The sequence below is a fragment of the Macaca mulatta genome, chromosome 11 (genome assembly GCF_049350105.2).
Source record: "Macaca mulatta isolate MMU2019108-1 chromosome 11, T2T-MMU8v2.0, whole genome shotgun sequence".
In the NCBI taxonomy this organism is placed as follows: domain Eukaryota; kingdom Metazoa; phylum Chordata; class Mammalia; order Primates; family Cercopithecidae; genus Macaca; species Macaca mulatta.
Window position 1 is genome coordinate 51,345,539 of NC_133416.1, and position 24,729 is coordinate 51,370,267.

Below are 24,729 nucleotides of genomic sequence, written 5' to 3' on the forward strand. Positions count from 1 at the left end.
AGAGATAGAAAAACACTGAAAAGGGGAGAGACATGGCATGATCTGGGGAGCCTGGTTAGAGTTTACCTCTCTGACTGATCAACCCTATGAAGAGGGTGATGAAAGGAAAGAACTGGGCTTTAAATGGTTATGAACTTGGGTTTCAAATCTGTCTGCTGTATCCTGAGGGCAGTTGCTAAACCTCTCTGAAATCTCTGTTTTCTCATTTACCAAATGAATTATTTTATTTACCTCAATAGAATTTTGGAGACTTTAAAATAGATTTCCTGGTGGCTGGCACATAGTGTGCATTTAGTAAACAATAATGTTCTTTCTTGGACTTCTCTTTTGATGACAAACTTTTGCTTAGTGCCTAATAAGATTGTATTCTTCTTCTTAAGAATGATTTCAAATGCTATGCATGACAAAGACTGTCAAGACAAGTAATTATGACATAATATTGTATCTGCTGTGGAAATACTTACAGTCAATGTAGGACTTTTTATTTCAGGTCAAGTATGTGGTAATATAATTAAGGGAAGGGATTCATTGACTTTAGGAAAATAACATTCATCTTGCATATCATTAGATTGGCTAAGCAAAGCTGTGTGACTGTATGGAAAAGCTACCTTATCAAGAATTAGGAGTACATGATTGTCACTGAGGCTTTTGAAAAGGCATGGTGCAGCTCTGGGCCTCAGGTGAACTCCAAGTCTTTTTTAATCACCTTGGAAAGCTATAAAGAATGTGGTTGGTGCACATTTCACCTGGATGATTCTTATTCTTTCAGAGATTTTTAGCTTAAGAGTCACCTCTTCTGAGACACCTGGCATGATTACTTAAGGTTTGGCTTATGGGTCACTGGGCTTCAGAAAGGAGGTTCCTCCCATTAAGAGAACCTTGCAACTCTTAACGCCTGGGCATAGACAGAATCCTCCACCACATGATACTCTCTACGAGGAGTGGAATAGTGGCCACCACGCTCCTCAACTCTTGGCACAGTGACATTTAAAAAGTACTGTTTCATGAGTATCTGATTCATGATCTAAGAAAAAAATTCAGATATATGCTCAACACTGTAAAAGTCTTCTAAAAGGTATATAGAATGGCCTTTCACTATGAGATTATAATTTCATAAGGAGAGCAAGCCAAAACACAAACAGAAAAATCAGAGAATGTAAGGAGGGCATTATAACATGAGGTATACTCTGTCTGTAAATCTTCATAGGCTCCAGAAATTGTCATGGAAAATTTGGGACTTTGAAGACTGGAAGAGAATTCACTAAGGAGAAAAGCAGACATGGCATATTGGGACCACCATAGGTGGGATATGGAACATTATGGTGATAGGCTTGAGAAGAGCAACAGAGTCCATGATGATTGACAGTGGCAACTAACACTGGATATGTGGCCTGAAGTCAGATTATGGAAACACTTGAAAATTCAGAGGAATGTAGAAATGTGGGGTCAGAAACATGGAGGCATCAGTGACTTTTAGCATGAAACTAACATGCTTAGAATAAAATATTTAGGTTAGATTACAACAGGTAAGTCTAAACAGAATAAGTCTCTGAGTAAAATCATTTTAAAATAATACTTTATATGAAAATAGTATTTTGTAATTCACTCCCATTGCTTTTTTGTCATTGATCATCATAGCAGTTCCATCAGGTAAGATGATACTTGTATCTGTTTTACAAAGGAAGAAGTACATGCTCAGAGAGGTTAACTTGTATGTTCAGGGTCATCTGGTTAATTAATGGCAGAGCCAGAATTATCAGAAAAACATCCTGAATTTCAATTGTCTATCATTAAAGTTAAAATGTATCTAATGGTAGTAACTATGTCGTCCTGATTTTCATGTATATTGTCTAAAAACATAATATTGGTAAAAAACATGCAGAGATTTTTGTTGGTGAAGCGTTTCACTTTTTTGTTAAAAATATATGCCTGTTTGTAAATCTGCATAATAGCAGTGAAGAGAATCAAGCAGATTTTGCTGGATTAACCCAACTTTATAATAGGTATCATAATGCTAAAACAGTAGAATATGTTAATCATCTTATATATGAGCAATCAGTGACAATTCTTGCCACTAAAACTATGTACACTATAATCTAAAGGGGGAAACGTTTGAACTATAAGAAATAAAACCAGAAATACGGATTTGTTGCAAAGATGGTTTTTTTTCTGTAGAAGAGACATGATGTACCTTCCATAAGTAGAACCAGTTTAGGATGTGGCAAGCACCATGTTTAACTTTTAATTTCCTGAGTGCAGCTATTTGATTCATACTTTTGGCCACATAATAATACATTTGATAATTTATTGCAGAATGTTTTGAGGGAAAGCTGTATAGTACTGTGCGTAAAAGGACAGATTCTAAAGTCAGCTTTGCTGAGGTATAAATCCTAGTCCCAGCATTTACTCACCGTGTGATCTTATGCATGTTTGTAAGCCTTATTGTCTTCGTCTGTAAAATGAAGAGAATAATAATTCAGTAAATTTTATCTATGGTTGTTTTTAAAATAGGAAAATAAAAAAGAAGTGAATTGATGGTAATGAGTAAAAAGGTTCTTATGCCAGCAAAACCACCATTACGCATGTGTTTCATACTTAGACACATACATATATATTTTTTCTATTTGCCATGAACTACTAATTTGTATTCTAGAACATGTCTAACCCATTCAATTTTCCAACCCTTTACTATAGAAGTGTCAGCATTAGAATTGCAGGAAAATGGAAAGCAAGCTTTTATGACATTTTACTGATTTTTAGTGATCCGTGGTGATTAATGAAGTTTTATGGGAAACCAGAAACAAATAGTTCCTGGCTTCCTGGTTTTATGTTTTAGAGAAATCCATTAGGCATTGGAAAAGTGCCTGAAGGTTGCATTTAAAGGCTTTAAAAAAAATAGGGTTTTTTTTTGAAAGCTATATATGTAAAACATGGTATCAGTCATAGAGCAAGCACTTTATAAATGATTAAGTCTAGATTGTTCTTCCTTTCCCTTTTCTCCGTTCAAGCTACACTCTACATCTTTTACAGTTATTCATTCAAACTGATGTGAGTAAACATCAATCAGACCTACTGTCAGCTAGAGCAATTCCTAAAAAGTAATAATAGTAATTGAAGCTGCTGACGGGAGGAGTATTATGAAGTTAAACGTGTAAGAAATAAGACTGATCTTTTAAAACAGTGTTTGAAACTCAATGTCTTCGGTATCTTTTATCCTCTTTTGTGTGTAATATTCCTTTGCAGTTGTGGAAGCTTATAGAAGGTACTGTCTTAGTCCATTTGTGCTGTCATAACAAAATACCTGAGGCTAGGCAATTAATAAGAACAAAAATATTTCCTTACACTTAGAGAGGCTGGGACATTCAAGACCAAGGCACTCATAGTGTTGGTGTCCAGTGAGGGCTGCTGTCTGCTTCCAAGATGGCACGTTGTTGCTGTATCTTCCAGAGACCATGAAGAGTGTATCCTCATGTAGTAGAAGGAGCAGAAGAACTGGCCCTTTTATAAGGGATTTATTTTATAATCCATTCATGAGGGCTATAGCTTCATGATTTAATTACTGCCTAAAAGTGAGGTGATTAATAGTTGACATTGTTGACTAAGTTTCAACAAATTAATTTGAGAGACACATTCAGATTCTAGCAATACCTGGTGACAGTGGTCAGGTAAGAATGTCACAGAGCTGCTTTGTGGGGAGAAAGAGATCCCAGGAGATGAACAGGTGATCCTGCTTCCAGTGACCCACGCCCTTCATCCTTCAGGGACGTCTTTCCAATAGACTGACAATTGGACTCCGTATTTGCAAAGGACTAAGTCATACAGCTGTGAGAGGAAAATAAATAAACGATGTACCTTCTGATAGAGATGAGGATGACCAACCTTGAAAGAGCTCCTTGGGGATTATTGTGACGGCATGCAATCCATTCTCAAACCACATATTTCGCATTAAAATGCATATCATGGTCTGTAGTTCAAAGTACCTTGGCATTAATTGAATTAAGGAACGTAGATATTTGGGGAAAAATGTATAAATCAAGTGCTGATGAAGAAAAATGTAGCCTAACAGTGTTACTTTCCATTGCAAACCGTAGAACAGAGGGAGCAGCCGTGAATGATTAAGAACCACTGACCTACAGGGGGAAATGCTGACTGAATGTTTAAAGTAGAAGGAAAAGCACTATTGATTTCTGATTTTAAGGGATCTTACAGGCTTTACATTAGAGGTAAAGCTTTCAGAATCTTGTTTTAAAATATTTTATAAGAAGTATTTTTAAAGGTTCATTAAAGGTTTAAAAACAGACCTTGACCCTCTAGGCAATTGATTAATTATTTGAGAACTTTAACATAATGTCCTGCTTTAAATTAAGATAATGTGGGTAAAGATAAAGAAAAAATGAGCATAATTTGGTGGATTTGAAACGGATTAAAGATTATACCTAAAAATGTTAATAAATAAATCGATGTCAGTCTATAAAGTGATTTCTAAAGGTTTGCAGGATATTTTATTTTTAGACTTATCCTGTTTAACTTTTTGTTTTAAATAAATTTGTATCCTGGTCAGATTTACAAATAAAACAAAGCTGGAAAGTATAGGTAATACACTGCATTATGAAATTCTAGGCCAAATCTTTTACACACACATACACACATATACACACACACACGAAAAAGATGGTGGGAAATAGGCCTAAAAGTAACATGTGTAAAACATTTTCAAAAATAGTGCATGTCCATATAAATTTGCTATTACAATGGAAAATTAAGGAATCCAAGGAGTAAAAAAAAAAAGAAAATAGAAATGAGAAATGTAAACATCCATGAGTATAGAGGAAATTAAAGGAATAATTTCAAAAGTATTTTCAAAGTTTGATGCAAGTATATTTGTACACACACATATTCAAAAACCAGCATCATACTTAGTTGTGAAATATTAGAATTATCTATGTATTTTCTTTAAAGTTAGGAGCAAGATAATAATGTTTTATCATTAGAGTTTCTGGCAGACAACAGAAACCAATCTAGCTAGTTTAAGTAGAAAGGACCATGTGGCAAAATTGATTTTGAAATTGTTGGAAAAGTTGGTGGAGCAAGCTCTGGGCATAGCTTCCAGGTATGTCTCGTAGAACACCTGCTAAGAGAGCTGCTGCATCAGCTGTGATTGTGAAACTATGGAATCTTGCAGCCACTGCCCAACTATTAGCTCTATGATCACACCATCTCAGGGAAGACCTATAGTAGCAAAATGACTACCCTACCCACTGCTTCTCAACACCTACAAAACTAGGCATTAAACACTGAGTATCTATGCTATGGTTAGGAAAACTCCAGAAACTCTCTGACCGTGTTCTTGGTTTGTCTAATCAATAGAACAGAAGCACAGTCCAATCTGCTTCATTTCTGCCCTCCAAATTTCCTGTGTAAACATCTGCTTGCTAGCTTGCAGGTAGAATCCAAGCTCAAAGAAATCCTGGGAAACGTAGTTTTTCATTTTCCAGCTTCCAGCAGACTAAAGTCATACTAAAAGATAAATGACATGGCCCTGATTGCAATGATCTACAACATCCACCATATTATATCCCCTACACCTGACATTTATCTGAAGTAGTAGCCAATGGAATTAAATAAGAGATGTAAAGCAGGAAGCAAGATCATCATCCTTGTTGTTAACATGATCCTATACTCAGAAAACCAAGAGAATCAGCACAAATACTATTAGAAAAATTATGTTTCAGAAAGATAATGGTTATAACATTAATATACTGTACAGAAATCAAATAGCTTTTCTATAATCAGTAACTAATCAGAAAATACAATGAAAGATGTTATTACATTTATAAGCAATCAAAAAAGATACAATAGCTGGCATAAAGGTAAAAAATATGTAGATTTTATTGTGAAGAAGCTCTTAAGAATTCTGCTGAGGTATATAAAAATATATATATATATAAAGTACTTTGCTTTGGAGGATTCAATATTATCAATATTTTTAATTTTCCCTAAATTACTCATATATGATTTTTATATATAATAGATCCAATATACATATATTAATATATCCAAATCAAGAAGACTTTTCTGAACCTGACAATTCTACATTTAAAGTGAAGAAATACATATGCAAAGTTAGCTATGGAAAGTCTGCAATGCACTGCCAGATATCAAAATATTGTAATGAAGCCGCAGCTAAAATAGTTTTTGCATTAAAAAGAAATAGAAATTCACTGGATTAGGATAGAGATTTAGAACATAACTACATATAGAAATAATTTAATATAAGATGAAGGTGGTATTTTACATCAGTCAGGGAAAGGTAAATTATTCAGTAACCTTTGAGACACTAGCTAGGTGTTTGGGAAAAAAAAAATGTTGGATCACAACCTAACCCCTTACACCAAAGGAATAAAGATGACGTAAATGAAGCAAATGCATGAAGGTAAAAAGCGAGTAAAGACCATGAAGAGAAATTTGATTCATATAAATGGCTAATACATTTCCCAAGAAAGGCTCAACCTCATTTATAATTAAAAGAAAACCAATCAAAACAAGGAAGTACTACTTCTTACCTATCAAATGTAAAGGCCACAGGCTTGTGTTTATAAACGCTGTGATTTGGCTGTGCTTTCTACTTTTCCTGAGAAAGTTTGCCAGCATTACCACAGTTCAGTTCTCAGTAACATCTGTGGTGCCTGCCTGCTCTTTTCAGCCAGTCTCCAGCTACAGAGGCCCTTTCCTCTTCAAAATATATGAGGCTTGGGGAAGAAACAGCTGAGTCTCCCATTCCAAACCATTTAACTACTTAGCTATGCACATCAAGAATTTATTTACTGAAAGGATATCTAGTAGTTGCCTTTACAAGAAGGAGATGGAACTAGAGGTTGTGGAGGAGGATAGATCATTGATTTAGTATTATAAGCATATATACGCTTACAGGGCATGTTTGAATTTCTGACCATGTGATCATTTTTTGCATTGTACACATATTTTTAATTTGCATCAATTTATGGGGTACAAGTTCAGTCCTGCTACATGCATAGCGCAGCGGCCAAGTCAGGGCTTCCAGGGTACTCATCACCTGAATAATGTACATTGCATCTATTAAGTAATTTCTCACGATCCACCCACCTCCCATCTCTTACCCTTCCAAGTCTCCATTGTCTGTCATTCCAGTCTCTATGTCCAAGTGTACATGTTTTTTTCCAACAGGATTTTACTCTGTTACTCAGGCTGGAGTGCAGTGGCATGATCACAGCTCACTGTACTCTGGACCTATTGGGCTCAAGTGATCCTCTTACCTCAGCCTCCCAAGTGACTGGGACTACAGGTGCACACCACCATGCCCAGCTAATTAGAAGATAAAAATTTTTTGATAGAGTCAGGGTCTCACCATGTTGCCTAGGCTGGTCATGAACTCCTAGGCTCAAGCAGTGCTCCCACCTCAACGTCCCAAATTGCTGAGATTACAGACATGAGCCACCATGCCCAGCCCAAGTGTGCAGCACCCAGCCCAAGTGGACACATTGTTTAGCTCCCACTTATGGGTAAGCACCTGTGGTATTTCCCTGTGTCTAACTTAGTTCACTTAAGATAACGACCTCCAGGGCTGGGTGCAGTGGCTCACGCCTATAATCCCGGCACTTTGGGAGGCCGAGGCGGCGGATCATGAGGTCAGGAGATCAAGACCATCCTGGCTAACACAGTGTAACCCTGTCTCTACTAAAAATACAAAAAAAAAGCCAGGTGTGGTGGCAGGCACCTGTAGTCCCAGCTACTCAGGAGGCTGAGGCAGGAAAATGGCGTGAACCCAGGAGGCGGAGCTTGCAGTGAGCCGAGATTGTGCCACTGCACTCCAGCCTGGGTGACAGAGCAAGACTCCATCTCAAAAAAATAAAAAATGAAAAATAAAAGATAATGACCTCCAGTTCCATTCACTTTGCTGTAAAAGACATGATTTCATTCTTTTTTATGGCTGAATAGTATTCCGCTGTGTATATATGCTGCATTCTCTTTACTCATCCATTGAAGGACTATTAAGTAGATTCTGTATCTTTGTTATTGTGAATAGTGCTTCATTAAACATGGGAGTGTAGGGTTGGTGTTAGTCTTGCTCTGCTCTGAGGTGGTCAGCCTGGCCTGTGACTGTGTTTGGGTCTATAAACCAACTAGAACGTGTTAGGAGAAACAACTATGGCATGAGAGAATTTGCAACCAAACCAGATGACAAAGGATCCAAGCATCTTATATAAAGGATTACAGATATATAAAGGATCCAAGGCTTATATAGCTGGGAAAGGAATAACGGATAGAAATTATAGCAGCGTTCGTGGATATCGAATCTAGAAGCTCAGAGAATACGTTAAAGGAAACAGTTTTGGATAGATGAAGCAGGAGAACGCTAAGCAGTGAGGCACTCCAACAGAGGCTGACATGGCAAGTGAGTTGTCTCATCATGAAAACTGTTCAGAACTGAGCGTATTGTCAGAGCAAATAAGGGATAGAGATCAGACTCTGGAATTCTTAGAGGCTACCATATTCTTACTTGTACTTCATAGGAGTTCCCAAATATTTTAAAAGAAAAAAAAATAGTTCCATATAATAAAACAAACTTAAAGTATATTGTAAAACTACAAGTCAGCTATCTAGCTTCTCAGGAACAATTCCAGTGTACTGGTTATTGAAAGCAGAGCTACAGAAAGTCATTTGTCATATCTAAAGGCCATAGGAACACTTTTATTACCTTTTCGATTTAGCTTTGCTCTCTACTTTTTCCTAAAGTTAGCCAGCTTTTACTACATCTCTGCTTCCAGGAAAATCTAGGGAATCAGCCCTCCCTATTTCCAGCCAGCTTCCAGCTGATGGATTCTGGGCAACTGCTTAAAGAGAGCAAAAGTAGACATGACCTTGTGAGAAGGTGGTAAAGCAACCTTGGTCTGACCTTTCCTTCCTCACAGACCACCAAGTCCTGAAAGTGAATGTTTAATACCCCTGGCAAGATTGCTGGCCTCTGTTCCAAACAATTACTGAACTAATCTAAATTACACAAACACAGACCATTTATCAAGGTCAGCCTGCAACAATTTGCATATGTAGGCAAAGTGTTTCCAGTACAAAGAGTGAACTAAGGAGAGGTAAAACAGAAATGAGTTGCTGATTAGTCAAAAAAAAAAAAAAAAAAAAAAAAAAAAGACTCATTAAATATCTAATAGTGGGCAAGTTTGCAGGTTTGGTTACCTAAATTATTGTCTTATTATCATGAGACAAAAAGGCTTATTTTTCTTCTTTAGTAATCAATTTAAAAAAGACCACCTTGCAAATGTAGATTGAGACATTTGACCTCAAAGGTTTTTAACATTCTTCTTGATAAATGAGAAGAAAAGGAAAAAGAGACTGGTTTTGGTTTTTGTTTTTGTGTTTTGAGACGGAGTCTCACTCTGTTGCCCAGGCTGGAATGCAGTGGTGCAATCTCTGCTCACTGCAACCTCTGCCCCCCACCTCCTTCCCCTGCTTCAAGCGATTCTCATAGTTTAGGTATCTCAGCCTCCCAACTAGCTGGGTTTACAGATGCCCACCACCATGCCCAGCTTTTTTTTTTTTTTTTTTTTTTTTGTATTTTTAGTACAAATGGGGTTTCACCATGTTAGCCAGGCTGGTTTCAAACTCCTGACCTCAAGTGATCCACCAGCCTTGGCCTCCCAAAGTGCTGGGATTACAGGCATTAGCCACCATGCCCAACTGGAAAAGAGACTTTGCCTGGGGGAAGTGGTGATGAGACTATTTCCAACCCAGGGAACAGATCCAACTCTCCCTTTCGGTTGTTATTTCCTATGGGAATAAGCAAATTCCCTAAAACTTACTGGTTGTCTGTTGATGCCCCTAAAGGGACTTGCTTCCAGTTCTCCAAACTCACCTGAAAAATTTACATCAAAAGTTATAATCAAATGATCCATCACAAAAAGAGAAATACTGTATGATTCCACTTTTATGAGGTACCTAGTCAATTCATAGAGACAAAAAGTGAAATGGTGGTTGCCAGGAGCCTGGAGGACAGGGAACACAGGGACTTGTTTAATGGGTATGAAGTTTAAGTTAGAGACAACTAAAAAAGTTGTAGAGATAGATAGTAATCAGGTTGAACAAAATTTAAATGTCCTCAACACTGTTAAAGTATACAGTTAAAAATAATTAAGATGGTAAATTTTATGTTATGTGTATTTTATCACTGTTTAACGAATGTTAAAATCATCAATTATATTCACAGACGAAGGAATATCACAGTGACTGAACATTAAAAATCCAGTTTTACATCCTCAGTGTCAGAATCTCCACTGGAATATTCCAAGTCTGGGGAGCTTGGGAACGAGCTGGTCATCTTTGACTGTGTTTGCTGGCACTGAAGTGGACCATGATATTGGGTTTATGGTTTGCTCATGTCAAGGAGCTGGAAGCCAGAAGCTGGTGTAGATCAGACAGGTGGGGGCAGCTCATAATGGTAGGTTGCCTGGCTTGTTCAGTGCTGAGCACAAAGATGATGGGTAGTAAATATCAAAGCTGGTCTTAAATTGTTGCGAAATAAGTAGGGAGAGCAGGCTTGCGTTGAAAACCACAACTACGATGTCAGGGAAATATAGGTAACCTATTAACATCACCTGAGAACTGTAAGGTATGATGAAAAGCAAACATCTGCTGCTTTACATAGTTTTGATAATAGAGTCATCATATGTTTTTACCTCCCTAGAAGAGAACCAACTAGGAGTATGGTTTTCACCAAGTAAAGACTGAACAGACACCCAGGGCTAGCTTCATAGGTATGCCACTTGTGCAGTTACACTGCTTCCCATGCTCTGAAGAACTTTGTACTTGATTTAATGACAGTTTTTGCCTTCTTCATATTTTTAATGCTTTTTGAACAAGGGGCTCCATGTTTTCTTTTCTGCTAGGCCTCTCAAATCATGTACCTGGTCCTGTTGGCACCAATAAGAATATCAAACTACTGTCCAGGTTGAAATATCATGGTCATGCAAGGAGGTGATGCATAAGCCTAATTTGGGCAGATATGAAGTGCTAAAGAAAGGACCTGGGGTTGGTATAGATATTATTTGGGAATCTGGGTGGAGATATTATTTGGGAATTTTGGTGGAGTTGAAGAAAAAACATGGACAGAGAAATACGTAGTATTACATAAATTTGTGACTCTAAGCTTGCCTGTCAGTAAACTGTTGGGGATAGAATCCTGTGTCCAGTCAGCATCATTGTTCAGTCACATAGTTACATGCCTGCAATGCTCCTCTCCTTTTCTATTCATGCTGTCATTGCTACATAGAGGAGATCCTGGATAGGAAAAGGCCAAGGCTCTGTCTCCTGTTGTGGCCAGTGAGTAGGATTGCAGGGTCTCTTATGCCTTCTATTGGGATATCTGACTGTTTGCATTGCTTCTCCTGTCCTTGCTATCATCTTTCATCTTTATCCCCTCAACAGAGTGGGCCTACCGAGAGAAGGCGCATTAAACCAGTCATCAGGAATCACATCAGGGATTTCAGCTAACTGGGGACTGGAAAGAGGAAGGAGATTTCCAAGCTACAGGCTGGGTTGGACTTGGGGGCTGGTGTGGAGGAGCAGAGAATGGCCCAGAAGAGAGGGAGTAGGGCTCCTTTGGTGTGATAAAATGGTGGAAAGGGAGTTCCATCCATGCCAGTGGGACTCACTGTCAGAATGACTGTTGTCCAGACAAAGTCATCAGAGCTGAGTTGTCTGGAGGGAATATTTAGTATATTGTGTTGGCTCTGAATTTCTGATTATTTCACCAGCTCCCATTTCGTCAGGGCATATTCCCCTCAGTTCCTTTATCATGTGGAATAGCAGCACCTTGATTTCAGTCGGACACAGATTCAATTTCTAGAATTGTCACTGTATAGATGGGGGAGACCTTAGGTAGGTTACTTTACCTCTCTGAGATGTGTGCATATTTTCTCATTTTATAAAACAGATAAAACACATATTCATAGTATTACTGTGATGATTAAATAAGAAAATATGTCAAATGTGGAGCACAAAATAGATCCCAAATGATTTGGATCTATTATTAATATAATCAGCATCATAACTGTTATTCAAACAGGGAAGAGCTAAAGATATACCAAACCAACTAATACAAAAATCCGTGGAGATTAAGTTGAAAAGAAAGCCAACCGCTATTCATTTACATAGTCAATATATCATTGTTATTTATTTATTTATTTCCTGGTTCTTATTGTTATTTTGTGTGTACAGATGTAATTAATTCTATATTTTAAAATTGAAAATATATATCTGAATAGTGAACCCTGGAGCTGTTAGATTATCTTTCAGGGTTCTGTAAATAGGATTATAATTAGGGACAGTGTAATCTCTTATCCTTCACAAAGGCTGCTTATTTTACTTTGATAGAAACAGAATCTTCTGGACCTGCAAGAAATCTTACAGATCATCTACTAAAATTTCCTCTTTTAACAAATGAAGAAATTGTGATCTATTAAACTATGTCTTTTAAAGTATTGAATTATTTTCCCCTGAAGTTTTATTAGTTTGAAACAAATAAAATCATTTTATTTGTTTAATTTGGTTACCTTTAAGTAAGTTAATTTAAATCATTTCAATCTAAGTCTTAACTGGGAAACAAAACTTCTAGTATTGTATCCCCTGCTTTCCTTTTATTAAGCTCTTGAAATGATTATTTTGAACAGAATGCGTGGTACTATACTTAATTTATAAATGCTGTGTTGCTTTCCACGTGCCGTGTTCTACAAAGTGGATTGAATTAATTTACCTATATAACTTTCCGTTAGGCAGGGACCTAGACCCAACATGGCGGTACCACCTGTTGCTGGTTGGGCAATCTGGAACCTAGTGAAATTGAGGTAAACTATAGTATTACACCCTGAGGTGGGGCAGTCTGTGCTAGCTAGCAGTTTACCCGCTTGGGGGGTTTCCCCGGGGTGAGTTTTGTTTTCATAGAGCCAGAACCTCCAGACATAGGGATTAGACGGCGCAGCAGTGAGGAGAGTCAGATGCATAAGGCATAAAAGCATAGGTAAGCTAGACATGGTTACGGCTATGGGGATGACGGCGCAGGGTTAGCTTTAAGGGATTGTTCTTAGCTTTGTCTACAGTCCATGTAACCGGTGCTCCAGACGGCTCGAGAAGGTCGGATGTTGGGTCCACTGGTTTGACGTGTGTGTAGTGGATCCACGAAGCGATGCCTTCTACTTTGAGAGCGGTGGGAGTAGTCAGGAGTACTTGCAGTGGTCCTTTCCACCTGGGTTGAAGAGTTTCTTGCCGGTGGCGCTTGACTAGGACCCAGTCTCCCGGCTGGAACGGATGAGGCGTCGGCGGAGGTCCTGCCTCGTACAGTTCTCGTAGTCTGGGCCAAATTTCCTGGTGAATTTTCTGTAAGGCTTGTAAGGAGAACAGGAGCTCAGAGACATTTTCAGTTTCAGGTTTGAGTAAGTCATCTTTTAGACTGGGGACCAGGGGTGGGGGTCTGCCATACATGATTTCATATGGTGTGAGGCCTAGTCTGTAAGGGGTATTTCGGGCCCGGAACAGAGCGTAGGGGAGAAGTACTACCCAATTAGCGCCAGTCTCCATGGTCAATTTAGTTAAGGTCTCCTTCAGAGTCCGATTCATCCTTTCTACCTGTCCTGAGCTTTGGGGCCTATAAGCACAATGTAATTTCCAATTTGCCCCCAGAATGGAAGCCAAATCCTGACTTACCTTAGCAACGAAGGCTGGTCCATTGTCTGACCCTATTTGGACGGGAAAGCCATACCTGGGGAGGATTTCTTCCAAAATTTTCTTTGCTACAACCTGAGCAGTTTCTCTCTTAGTTGGGAACGCTTCTGTCCATCCTGAAAAAGTATCTACAAAGACAAGTAAGTACTGATACCCATATTTTCCAGGCTTTATCTCAGTAAAGTCTATTTCCCAATAGATACCAGGCCTAGTTCCTCTACACCTAATTCCTGCGGTGGTCTGGGTTTGGGGGCAAGCGTTGTTTAGTTGGCAGGCTTTGCAATTTGTTGTGACATCGCTGGCCAGTTCAGCTATGCGCCTGATTCTAAACTTGGCGTGCCTGATTAAGTCCATCATTCGCCGGGCACCCAGGTGGGTTGTCCGGTGGATGTGTTCCAACACCTGCCGTCCTAATTTTTCTGGTAGGATGGTTTGGTCATTTATATCAGTCCACCACCCATTTTTAACCTGTTTTAGTGGAAGCGTGTTCATCCATTCGCGATCCTGTTCGGTATAGTCGGGAAAACATGGCAAATTTCGCGGGCCAGGATCGGGGAGCTGGAGCGCGAGGAGCTGACTGGGAGCTTTTGCTATGCTCCTTGCGGTTTGGTCGGCTAAGAAGTTGCCTCGAGCAATTGGCGTAGTTGGTTTCTGATGCCCAGGGCAATGTACAATAGCCAATTTCTTTGGTTTCCACAAAGCAGTTAATAGAGCTAGGATCTCTTGCTCGTTTTTTATTTCTTTGCCTTCGGCTGTTAATAGTCCCCTTTCTCTGTAGATGGCCCCATGTATGTGCGCAGTAGCGAAAGCATAGCGGCTATCCGTGTATACTGTTAGTTTTTTCTCTGCCCCTAGGGTGAGGGCCTGTGTAAGGGCTATCAGTTCGGCTCTTTGGGCCGATGTCCCTGGAGGCAAGGGTTCCGCCCAGATTACCTCAGTCTCTGACGTTACAGCCGCTCCTGCATACCGCTGGCCTTGGTGGACATAGCTGCTGCCATCAGTGAACCAGGTGAGTTCTGTGTCGGGGAGCGGACGATCTTGCAGGTCCTCCCGCACCCCATGCACCTGAGCCAGTATCTCAGTGCACTCATGGGACGGGGTGTCCAAGTCTGGATTTGGCAGCAGTGAAGCAGGGTTTAAAGAGGTTGGGGGCAGAAAAGTTATTCTGAGGGGGTTTAACAGCAGTCCTTGATAGTGGGTGAGCCGGGCGTTACTCATCCATCGGTCCGGCGGCTGCCGGAGGACGCCTTCAATGGCATGCGGGGTTATAACGCGCAACTCTTGCCCCATGATAAGTTTATCAGCGTCTCGGACCATTAGGGCGGTCGCCGCGATTATCCGGAGGCAGGGTGGCCAGCCAGCAGCCACTGAATCTAATTTTTTTGACAAATAGGCAACTGGCCTCTGCCAGGGGCCTAGGTACTGTGTTAACACGGCTTTTGCAACACCCTTACTTTCATCCACGTATAAGTGGAAGGGCTTGGAGACATCAGGGAGCCCCAGCGCGGGGGCTGATAACAAGGCAGTTTTGATTTGCTGAAAGGCCAGCTCAGCCTCTTCCGTCCAATTGAAGGGCTGCCGTTCCTTTGTTGCCTGGTATAGGGGCTTGGCTAACTCAGCAAATCCGGGTATCCATAACCTACAGAACCCTGCCGACCCCAGGAATTCTCTCACTTGCCGTGTTGACTGGGGTCTAGGGATGCGTAGGACTGTTTCCTTTCGGGCTTTGGTTAGCCAGCGTTGCCCCCCTTTTAATAGGTACCCCAGATAAGTTACCTCCGACTTGCAGATCTGAGCCTTTGTTGCTGAGGCTCGGTAGCCTAGCTCCCCCAGAGTCTTCAGGAGGTCCTCAGTCCCTCGAACACAAGTTTCCGGGGACCTGGCCGCTATTAAGAGATCATCAACATATTGCAAAAGAGTTATTTCAGGGTGTTGCCGCCGGTACTCACCCAGATCTTCATGAAGGGCTTCATCGAACAGAGTTGGCGAGTTCTTGAACCCTTGTGGCAGTCTGGTCCATGTTAGCTGACCGTTGATGCCCCTCTCAGGATCCGTCCATTGAAATGCAAAGAGTTCTTGACTTTTGGGAGCCAGAGGAAGGCTGAAGAAAGCGTCTTTTAGATCAAGAACGGTATACCACTGTTTTTTGGGATGTAAGGCACTCAGAAGGGTGTATGGATTGGGCACAGTGGGATGTATGTCCATGACACTTTTATTAACTTCTCTTAAATCCTGTACTGGCCTGTAGTCCGTACTGTTGGGTTTACGAACAGGTAACAGTGGAGTATTCCAGGATGAGTGGCAAGCCCGTAGGACTCCCTGGTCTAGGAGTCGGCGGATATGGGGCGTAATTCCTTCTCTTGCCTCCAGGGGCATAGGATATTGCCGAACCCGAACGGGGTCCGTCCCTGGCTTAACTTCCACAAATATGGCAGGTCGATGTTTAGCTAGCCCCAAGCCCCCAGTTTCTGCCCACGCTTCAGGGAAACGCTGGAGCCAAGAGTCAATTCCCTGATCGGGGGGCTTTTGCTCTTGATGGAGTCGGTACTCATCTTCTAAGGTGACAGTCAGGATAGATATTGGCCTGTTTTGGGAATCAGTTATCTTGGGCCCTTCTGGCTCAAAGTGGATTTGGGCCCCCATCTTTGTCAGCAAGTCCCTCCCTAGTAGAGGGCAGGGGCTCTCTGGGATGACTAGGAAGGAATGGGAGACTTTTCCCGTTCCTAAGTCTACAGTCCTCTGGGTTGTCCAGGGGTATTTTTTGATGCCTGTGGCCCCGTGCACCCAGGATGTTTTCTTAGACATTTTTCCAATTGGTTTGGTTAGGACTGAGCGTTCCGCCCCAGTATCGACCAAGAAGCGAACTGGGGACCCCTCCACTTGCAAAGTTACCCTGGGTTCGGGGAGGGGGTCCGAACCCCGTCCTCCCTAGTCAGAGTCCTGGGTAACGAGTACGGAGGTAGGGTTAGCTGGTCTCCGTTTCTTTGGGCAGTCTTTAATCCAGTGGCCACGTTCCTTGCAATAAGCACACTGATCTTTTTCTAATCCTTGCCTAGGGCCTTGCTTTTTCTGCTTTCTGTTTTGGCCATTTCCTGCCTGGGGGAAAGCTGCTACTAAGACTTTGGTCATTTCTTTGGTTGCCTTGAACTGTTTTTCTTCTGGAGTATCCCTATTATTATAAACTCGCTGGGCCATCTGAAGGAGGTCCTGAATCTGCTTTCCCTCTAAACCTTCTAATTTCTGGAGTTTTCTTTTAATATCTGGTGTTGCCTGGTTTACAAAGGACATTACTACCGCTGCCTGATTTTCCGGTGCTTCCGGGTCCATAGGGGTAAACTGTCTGAAGGCTTCCATTAATCTCTCTAAATACACAGCGGGGCTTTCTGTCTTACCTTGTAACACAGAATATACTTTAGCCAAATTGGTGGGCTTGCGAGCTGCAGCCCGGAGACCCGCCATTAGAGTCTGGCGATAAATGAGCAGTCGTCCCCTACCTTCTGCCGTGTTGTAGTCCCATCTGGGCCGGGTCAAAGGGAAAGCCGCATTAATGAGGTCAGGATTTGCAGTTGGCTGGCCGTCATCTCCTGGAACCAGTTTTCTGGCCTCAACTTGGATTCTTTCCCGCTCCTCCGTTGTGAACAGGATTCGGAGGAGCTGTTGACAGTCATCCCAGGTCGGCTGGTGAGTAAACATGACACTGTCTAACAACGAGGTTAGATCTTTGGGATTATCTGAGAACCGAGCATTTTGGGACTTCCAATTGTATAAATCACTGGTGGAAAAAGGCCAATACATGAGACGGGAGAGCCCGGTATCATCGAGAGATCCTATTTCTCTGAGAGGCAGGGCTACAGTGGAGTCAGGGAGTCGGGAAGCTTGGTCCCGCTGTACGCGGCCTCGTGTTCGGCCGGCCGGCCCCCCCAGGTTACTTTCACTCTCGGCTGCTTCCGCTTCTCGGTTTCCCTCTACGGAAGCACCACCCTGGGGGACTGGGTCCTGCGGGATAAGGTGCTGATATGGTGGGGGAAATGTGGGTTCTAACGTTAGGGGGTCCTGGCTGTCCGGCAGCACAGGGGCCGAGGGAGCAGAGGGAGTCTTTTGTCTTGTAGGTCGCGTTACTAGGACTTTGCAGGGCTCAAGGATGAATGGAGTTATCCAGGGTGGTGGGTTTTCCACAAGATCCTGCCACACTAGAATATAAGGAATTTGATCAGGATGTCCTGACTGCCCTGGCAGGAAAATCTTAGTTTTTACCTTAGTAATAACAGAGAGACAGAAAGTTCCTTCAGAGGGCCACCCTACGCCGAAAGAGGGCCACTCCGAACGGCAGAAAGTAACTAGCTTTCCCTTCTTTAGTTCTACGCTTAAGTTACGCCCCCGAGCCTTTACATCCTTAAAATTGGTAACAAGGAGTGAGAGCGGCGTGCTCTGGTTGTTGCCCATCTTTGGACTGCTCCTACAAAGAGAAGGGGGGACGAAAATGAGTGTGAAGCAGAGGGGAGTATCCGACAGGTCCGGTCCTGGAGGGGGAAGAAAAGGTTTTATGTTTCGTTTTGGGCTTACACTTAACACTTAACAATAACGGACAGACAGTAATAACGATGAGCATTCGCGAGCGCGTGTCGGACTTCCGACCTGAGTCAGACGGGGCAACCAAGGATGGAGGCCCCCAGATGGGCACTGGGGAACGTCTCCCACCAGTCCCGAGTGGCTGTCTTCTAGCGCGTCCGCCAAGACCGTGCCACTTACAGAACAGACCAATACAGATTACAGATTACGGATTTCGCGAAATTTCAGGGAGACAGACAGAGACAAAGACAGAGACAGTGACAAAGCCGGCTTACCTACAGATTAAGATCCGTTGACTTGGGGGTCTGGTGGGCTTGGGGGAAATCCCGGACGAGCCCCCATTTGTTATGCCCAGACCGTTTATTCCCCGAAGAAGACCACCAGAGTCCAGAGTCAAAGCTAAGCAGCAAGGATCTTTATTACAGGTTCGAACCTGGAGCTCTCACTTGCTCGTGAAACGAGACGGGCAGGAGAGCTCCCCTACTGAGCTCCGAACAATGTTATATAGTCTAAGGAAAGTAGGCATAGAATCATTATACAAATTAGAGGTATGATTGGCTGGAGTTTGAACAAAGCGATTTGGCAAACTATGATTGGTTCCCGCCATTTCTGATATTTCAGTACAACCCTTGAGGCGGAAGAGCAGTTTTACACAAAGGCAGTTAATTATATTGCATCAGGTTGCACGACCAGTTTATGGCTATCTTGCTTAAACACACCTTGTGACCTGGCTATCTTACTTAAACATTCCTTGTGACCTGGCCTCAGAAAGAGAAACATGTACTTACAGAACTTACGAAACCTCTGGTACGTGCAAAGATTAGAGAGCAGAACAAGGGTGTAGCGGGTGGGGGGCGGGTACACATCTATCTTTGTGTCCTTTCATCAGCTCCCGAAAAGCACCCTGAGCCCGCCAAAACTCCCCGCTCTGCGCAAACTCCTGGACACGTCATTCCTCAGAAATCGAAACCTAACTCAGGAAACCGAAACCTACAGACCCCGCCTACCTCACCCTATAAAAGGCCCCTGATACCTGCCCCAGGCACGACTTCCTCGGCCCTCCTCCTGGGGAGAACTGGTGAACCTTACCGGCGAGCCCAATAAAGGCTACCTCTGTTCTTATCTGCCTCATGTCTTCTTGCTCGGCTCCTCATTACATTACACTTTCTGTTCCTGCACAGTGATGCTTTTTCTGTGTGAGTTGTTCATAAATCAGATAAATGTGGTTCTTTCATCCTGCTTCAAAATATACAATGTGGTTGCTCATAATCTCCTCCTCAAAAATACACAGGAAACATGCAGCACACACAATACTCAACGAAGAGTCTTTCTCTCTCTCACTCTTGTTCTTGCTCTCCTTCTCACCCTCTTTTTCCTTTTCCCAATAAGAAAAGTACTCAATGGGTCCATTTGTCTTTTAGAGTCTTGCACATAATGTGCGATCCCGTGGTATAGGCAGCAGGACATGCTTTGTTCCTTGTTCCCCAGACTGTCTCACTTCAGCATATGTTGCCAAGTTGTACCTCGTTGTGTCAAATGTGGCCTGACCAATTCCCTTCAGAACACAATTTGAGTCAGCAGAGTGATTTCAGAGTTGAGTGCTTCCTCTGAATGTGGATTTTAACTGATGAATTTTCCAACACAGGGGAAAAGATGCCATAGGCCAAAATATCAGTAAAATCTTCAGCTAACTGAAGTGGCATAATGGTTGTCTCTTTGCAAGTGGTTGTATGAAGTAAGCATATTATTGAAAATAATGCTTTTCTGAGGGATGCCCGATGAGAAAAGATAATTTTTCTAGGCCATGAATTAGTTTTAACCACCTTTTTTCCTGATAAGGACATTTACTTTTTATTTGTTTAGACAACTAAATAGAATTAATTTGTAAATCTTCTCCCCCATAATTTCTATTATGTCTGCATTTACACACACACACACGTGGAGCAAATTAGTTAAAAGCATTCTTTTTCCCATTGTCTAATCTTCCACTGAAATCAATCCTACCTATACTGTAACCTTTTATTATATGGCGAATAGTTTTCTAGATTAAAAGTTTGGAGTTTTTCCCACAGGTAACAGATTCTGGAAGGACTTCAAATGCCATGCACTTTTAACCTCTACTTAGGGTACATAGATGTAGAAATAAATATGAGTGCCAGAAAATTCACAGACTGTGCTAGAATCATACAAATCTCAGGTATGTTTCTAAGAATACTCTAGGGTTGAAAGGTACTTAAGCTTTCAGTATTCACAGAGGACAAAGGCATGGATTGTAAAGTTTGATGGAGTGTGCATCTTCAAACTTTCGGAGATGTATGTTTAATTCTTTTCTGTGAAAGTTAACAGCTAATAGACCCATTTAACCCATTCTCCAGGGCTTCTGTTATACAATGATTTTCTATTTAAGCAAACAATACATCAGTTTCTTTATAATAGCCACATGTTGAAAGAAAGCCACCCATTCAGTAAAATAGGAATGAGGTAGTTATTTTAACAGCTATGAAAACTTGAATCAAGTTGTCTGGGTACTTTAGCTGAATTGATAATGGAGGAAATTAGGCAGTGCAAGCTGCTCTTTTCTGAGTGCCTGTACTGTCCCTCCATTATTAATCACAACATGGCCATTGACATTCCTGTCAGATCCACTTCAGAGTGCTGATTGCTGGTCTGTGTCACTCCATTGTGAGAATACATTCTGGAACCTGCGTTTTATGTTCCCAGAGAAGTGCTGAGCATTCTTTTGGAAGTAGCATCCTTCTTTCCCTGAGGGCTTAATCTGTCAACTTTTCCCAATTTAGGAAAGTGCAGCTGCCTTATGGAATAGAAAGTCATTCACTCATCCACTCACTCATTCCTTTGACAATTTTTTACACATTTGCTATGTTCCAAACACTGTACCAGGTACTTGAAACATAAAAGATGACTAAGACCTAGGCCTTGCCTTCAAGTTACTCACAATCTAGCAGAAGAGAAAGACAAAAAATCAGCCAATTTGCCATATGCAAAGTATACCTGATGTAGCCAGGAAAGGCAAAGATGGCTCATTTGCAAATTTCAGTTCGAGGAAGTGAAATACAGAATGGGTCGTCAGAGAAGTGGCCAGTTAATGGATTGTGTTTTCAATGAATTCTGTTCTTATCCAAAGCATATGCCCATATCGTTGATATTTTATTAAATATCTTCCAATTATTTTCTCTTTCAGAAGTAATTAATTGCTGGGAACAGCCTGTCTTCATTAGGAAAAACTTGTCTCACATACTCTTTAATTTTTAATTTTTGTGAGTACATACTAGGTATATATCTTTATCACAATCTAGCAAAGGAGAAAAACAAAAATCAGCCAACTTGCCATATGCAAACTATATATATTATGGGGTACATGAGACATTTTGATGCAGGCATGCACTGCATAATAATCATATCATAGAAATTGGATTATCTGTCCCCCCAAGCATTTATCCTTTGTTTTAAACACAGTCCAATTATATTTTTTAGTTATTTCAAAATGCACAATTAAATTATTATTGACTATAATTACCCTGTTTTGCTGTCAAACTAGGTCTTATTCATTCTTTCTAACTATTTTTTGTTGTATCCATTATCCTTCCCATTCTCTGGTAACCATTCCTCTAGTCTCTATCTCTGTGAGTTCAACTGTTTTGATTTTTAGATCCCACAAATAATTGAGAACATGCAATGTTTGTCTTACTGTGCCTGGCTTATTTCACTTAACATAATGACCCCCAGTTCCATCCATGTTGTTATAGATGTCAGGATCTCATTGTTTTATGGCTGAGTAGTACTCTGAATATTGTGTATATGTGCTGCATTTTCTTTATCCATTTATCTGCTAATGGACACATAAGTTGCTTCCAAATCTTGGCTATTGTGAACACTGCTGCAACAAACATGAGAGTGCAGATATCTCTTTGATATACTGATTTCCTTTCTTTTGGATATATAACCAGCAGTGGGATTCCTGGATCATATGGTAGCTCTATTGTTAGATTTTGAGGAGCCTCCAAACTGTTCTCCATAGTGGTTGTACTACTTTACATTCCCACCAACAGTGTACAAGGGTTCCCCTAGTTTCCACATCTTCTCCAGCATTTGCTATCACCTGTCTTTTGAATAAAAACCATTTTAACTGGAGTGAGATAATATCTCATTGTAATTTTGGTTTTCATTTCTCTGATGATCAATGATGTTGAGCACCTTTTCGTATGCCTGTTTGTCACTTGTATGTCTTCTTTTGAGAAATGTCTATACAAATCTTTTGTCTATTTTTTATTGGATTATTAAATTTCCTATAGAGTCATTTGAGCTCTTTATATATTTTGGTTATTAATCCCTTGTCAGATGGGCATTTTGCAAATATTTTCTCACATTCTGTGAGTTATCTCTTCACTTCGTTGATTGTTCCCTTTACTGTGCAGAAACTTTTTAAATTGATGTGATCCCATTTGTCTATTTTTGCTTTGGTTTCCTGTGCTTGCAGGGTATTGCTCAAGAAATTTTTTCCCAGACCAATGTCTTGATGATTGTCCCCAATGTTTTCTTGTATTTGTTTCATAGTTTGAGGTCTTAGATTTAAGCCTTTAATTCATTTTGATTTGATTTTCATATGTAGCGAGAGATAGGGGTCTAGTTTCATTCTTCTGCTGGGACATCCAGTTGTCCCAGCACCATTTATTGAAGAGACTATCTTTTCCCCAGTGTATGTTCTCGGCACATACTCTTTTATTTGTTCAAGGCCTACATATATATTCTGATTCATATGGAAATCTGATTTAAGTTACATAGAGAAAATTTCATTACATTTTGCTTGTGGATGTTTGATAAAAAAAAAAAAAGATTTAAAAACCCAAACCTATTGTGTTTGTCAAAATCCAAGTGAGTTACAGCAATTAGAATATAGTTCAGAATATTTTTGACAACTCTTCCTGAGTGATTTTTGAAAACTGAAATACTTCTGGGATGAGGTTCCCATTCTCTACACAGCATTGGCATTTGACATATGTTAAAAAAAATAAAAGCTGAAATTGCATTTCCCAGCAATTGCCCTCAGTACAGCCTTTATGCATTAGGGGCAGATATGAGGCTGGTGACTAAATGTATCTTCCTTTCATTTGTATTCACTTTTCTTGCCTTTTTCTCTTTTGTTTCTTCTTTAAGACAGACATATATGCATGATAAGTAAAAGTTGTAAAAAGATAAATGCTTGAGGGGATGGACGCCCCATTTTTCATGATGTGATTATTATGCATTGCATGCCTATATCAAAACATCTCATCTACCCCATAAATATATATACCTACTATGTACCCACATTTAAAAAATAATTTTAAAAATTAAAAAAAATTCACTGAAAAGAAAGTGCTTTTAATTTGCAAAACAATTTTTAGTAGTGTTACACTATAAAGAAAATTAGTCATAGGAAGAAGTTTTGTATCTTCTAAATTCTTTTGAAAATTCTATGCAGAACCATAATCACTGGGGAAAGCTTGCAGTTAGAATTAATCTGACCAGCATACTCATAATAAATAACTTTTTATTAATATTAAAACTAATAAAGTTAGCAGACCCAAAGTAAATGGATGCATGGTAGTCTGTTTTTATTATTATTTCCAAAGGCTAAGGTAACTGAACTTTCATGCATGATGTTATAAAAATTAAATGATGCACAATCATTTGAAAAATGGATTTTCCTTATACAAGTTGGCCTTTTCGGCTCTATGTATTTGTTTAGAAATATATCTGTCTTCTGGCTGATATTGCTTTACACTGATCAAATTTCTGTTTGAATATAATAATGGGATAGTGTTTTGAGTTTCTCAAAATAAATGTCTGAGAGATAGCATTAGTTCTTTTTGATTTGACACTTCCTTTCCATTGGCTATTTGGAGGTTACATAGACTTTATCCTGGTTATTCTACCTGAGATACACAGCATAACACATGATCACCCAATCAGTATTTACCTTGAGTCATGTATGATTAGATGCATCTGGAGAGTCCTAAAGGTTGGGCCTGCCAGGAGCCCATTTGCATCATGAACTGAAGAGTCTTTTAGGAAGTAGTCCATCCTATGGCAATAGAGAGTTGACATAGAGAAGCTTGATATAAATTCAATGCTTTGAGAGTAGAAGGAACCAAACCATGGAAGTTGCGTGGTTCATTCCACCACCCTCCGAAATGTAGCCTTGAGTGTGTTGATGATAAAAATCCTAAAGCATCCTTTACAAAATTTTTGAGCAATTTTGGAAACACTGAAGACTTCTGCTTTGTATTCCATATATAGCACCAGAAGAAGCAGGGTTACGTAAAACTAAAATAGTGACTGCAGCGAGAGGCTGGAGCAGCCTTCTGTCTGACCCAAAGAAGCAGGACGGGAGAC

At 40.6% G+C, this 24,729-nt stretch overlaps 1 protein-coding gene across 7 annotated transcripts in view; it reads left to right on the plus strand.

Moving 5' to 3' along the window:
- TMEM117 (transmembrane protein 117) overlaps nt 1–24,729 on the plus strand; it is a 564,266-nt gene that overhangs the window by 505,896 nt on the left and 33,641 nt on the right. The window contains exon 7 of one of the 7 annotated variants that reach the window (XM_077952516.1): nt 12,819–12,853. In XM_077952516.1, coding sequence (XP_077808642.1) covers nt 12,819–12,830 — 12 coding nt within the window. In that variant the 3' untranslated portion in view covers nt 12,831–12,853. 7 annotated transcript variants of the gene reach the window in all.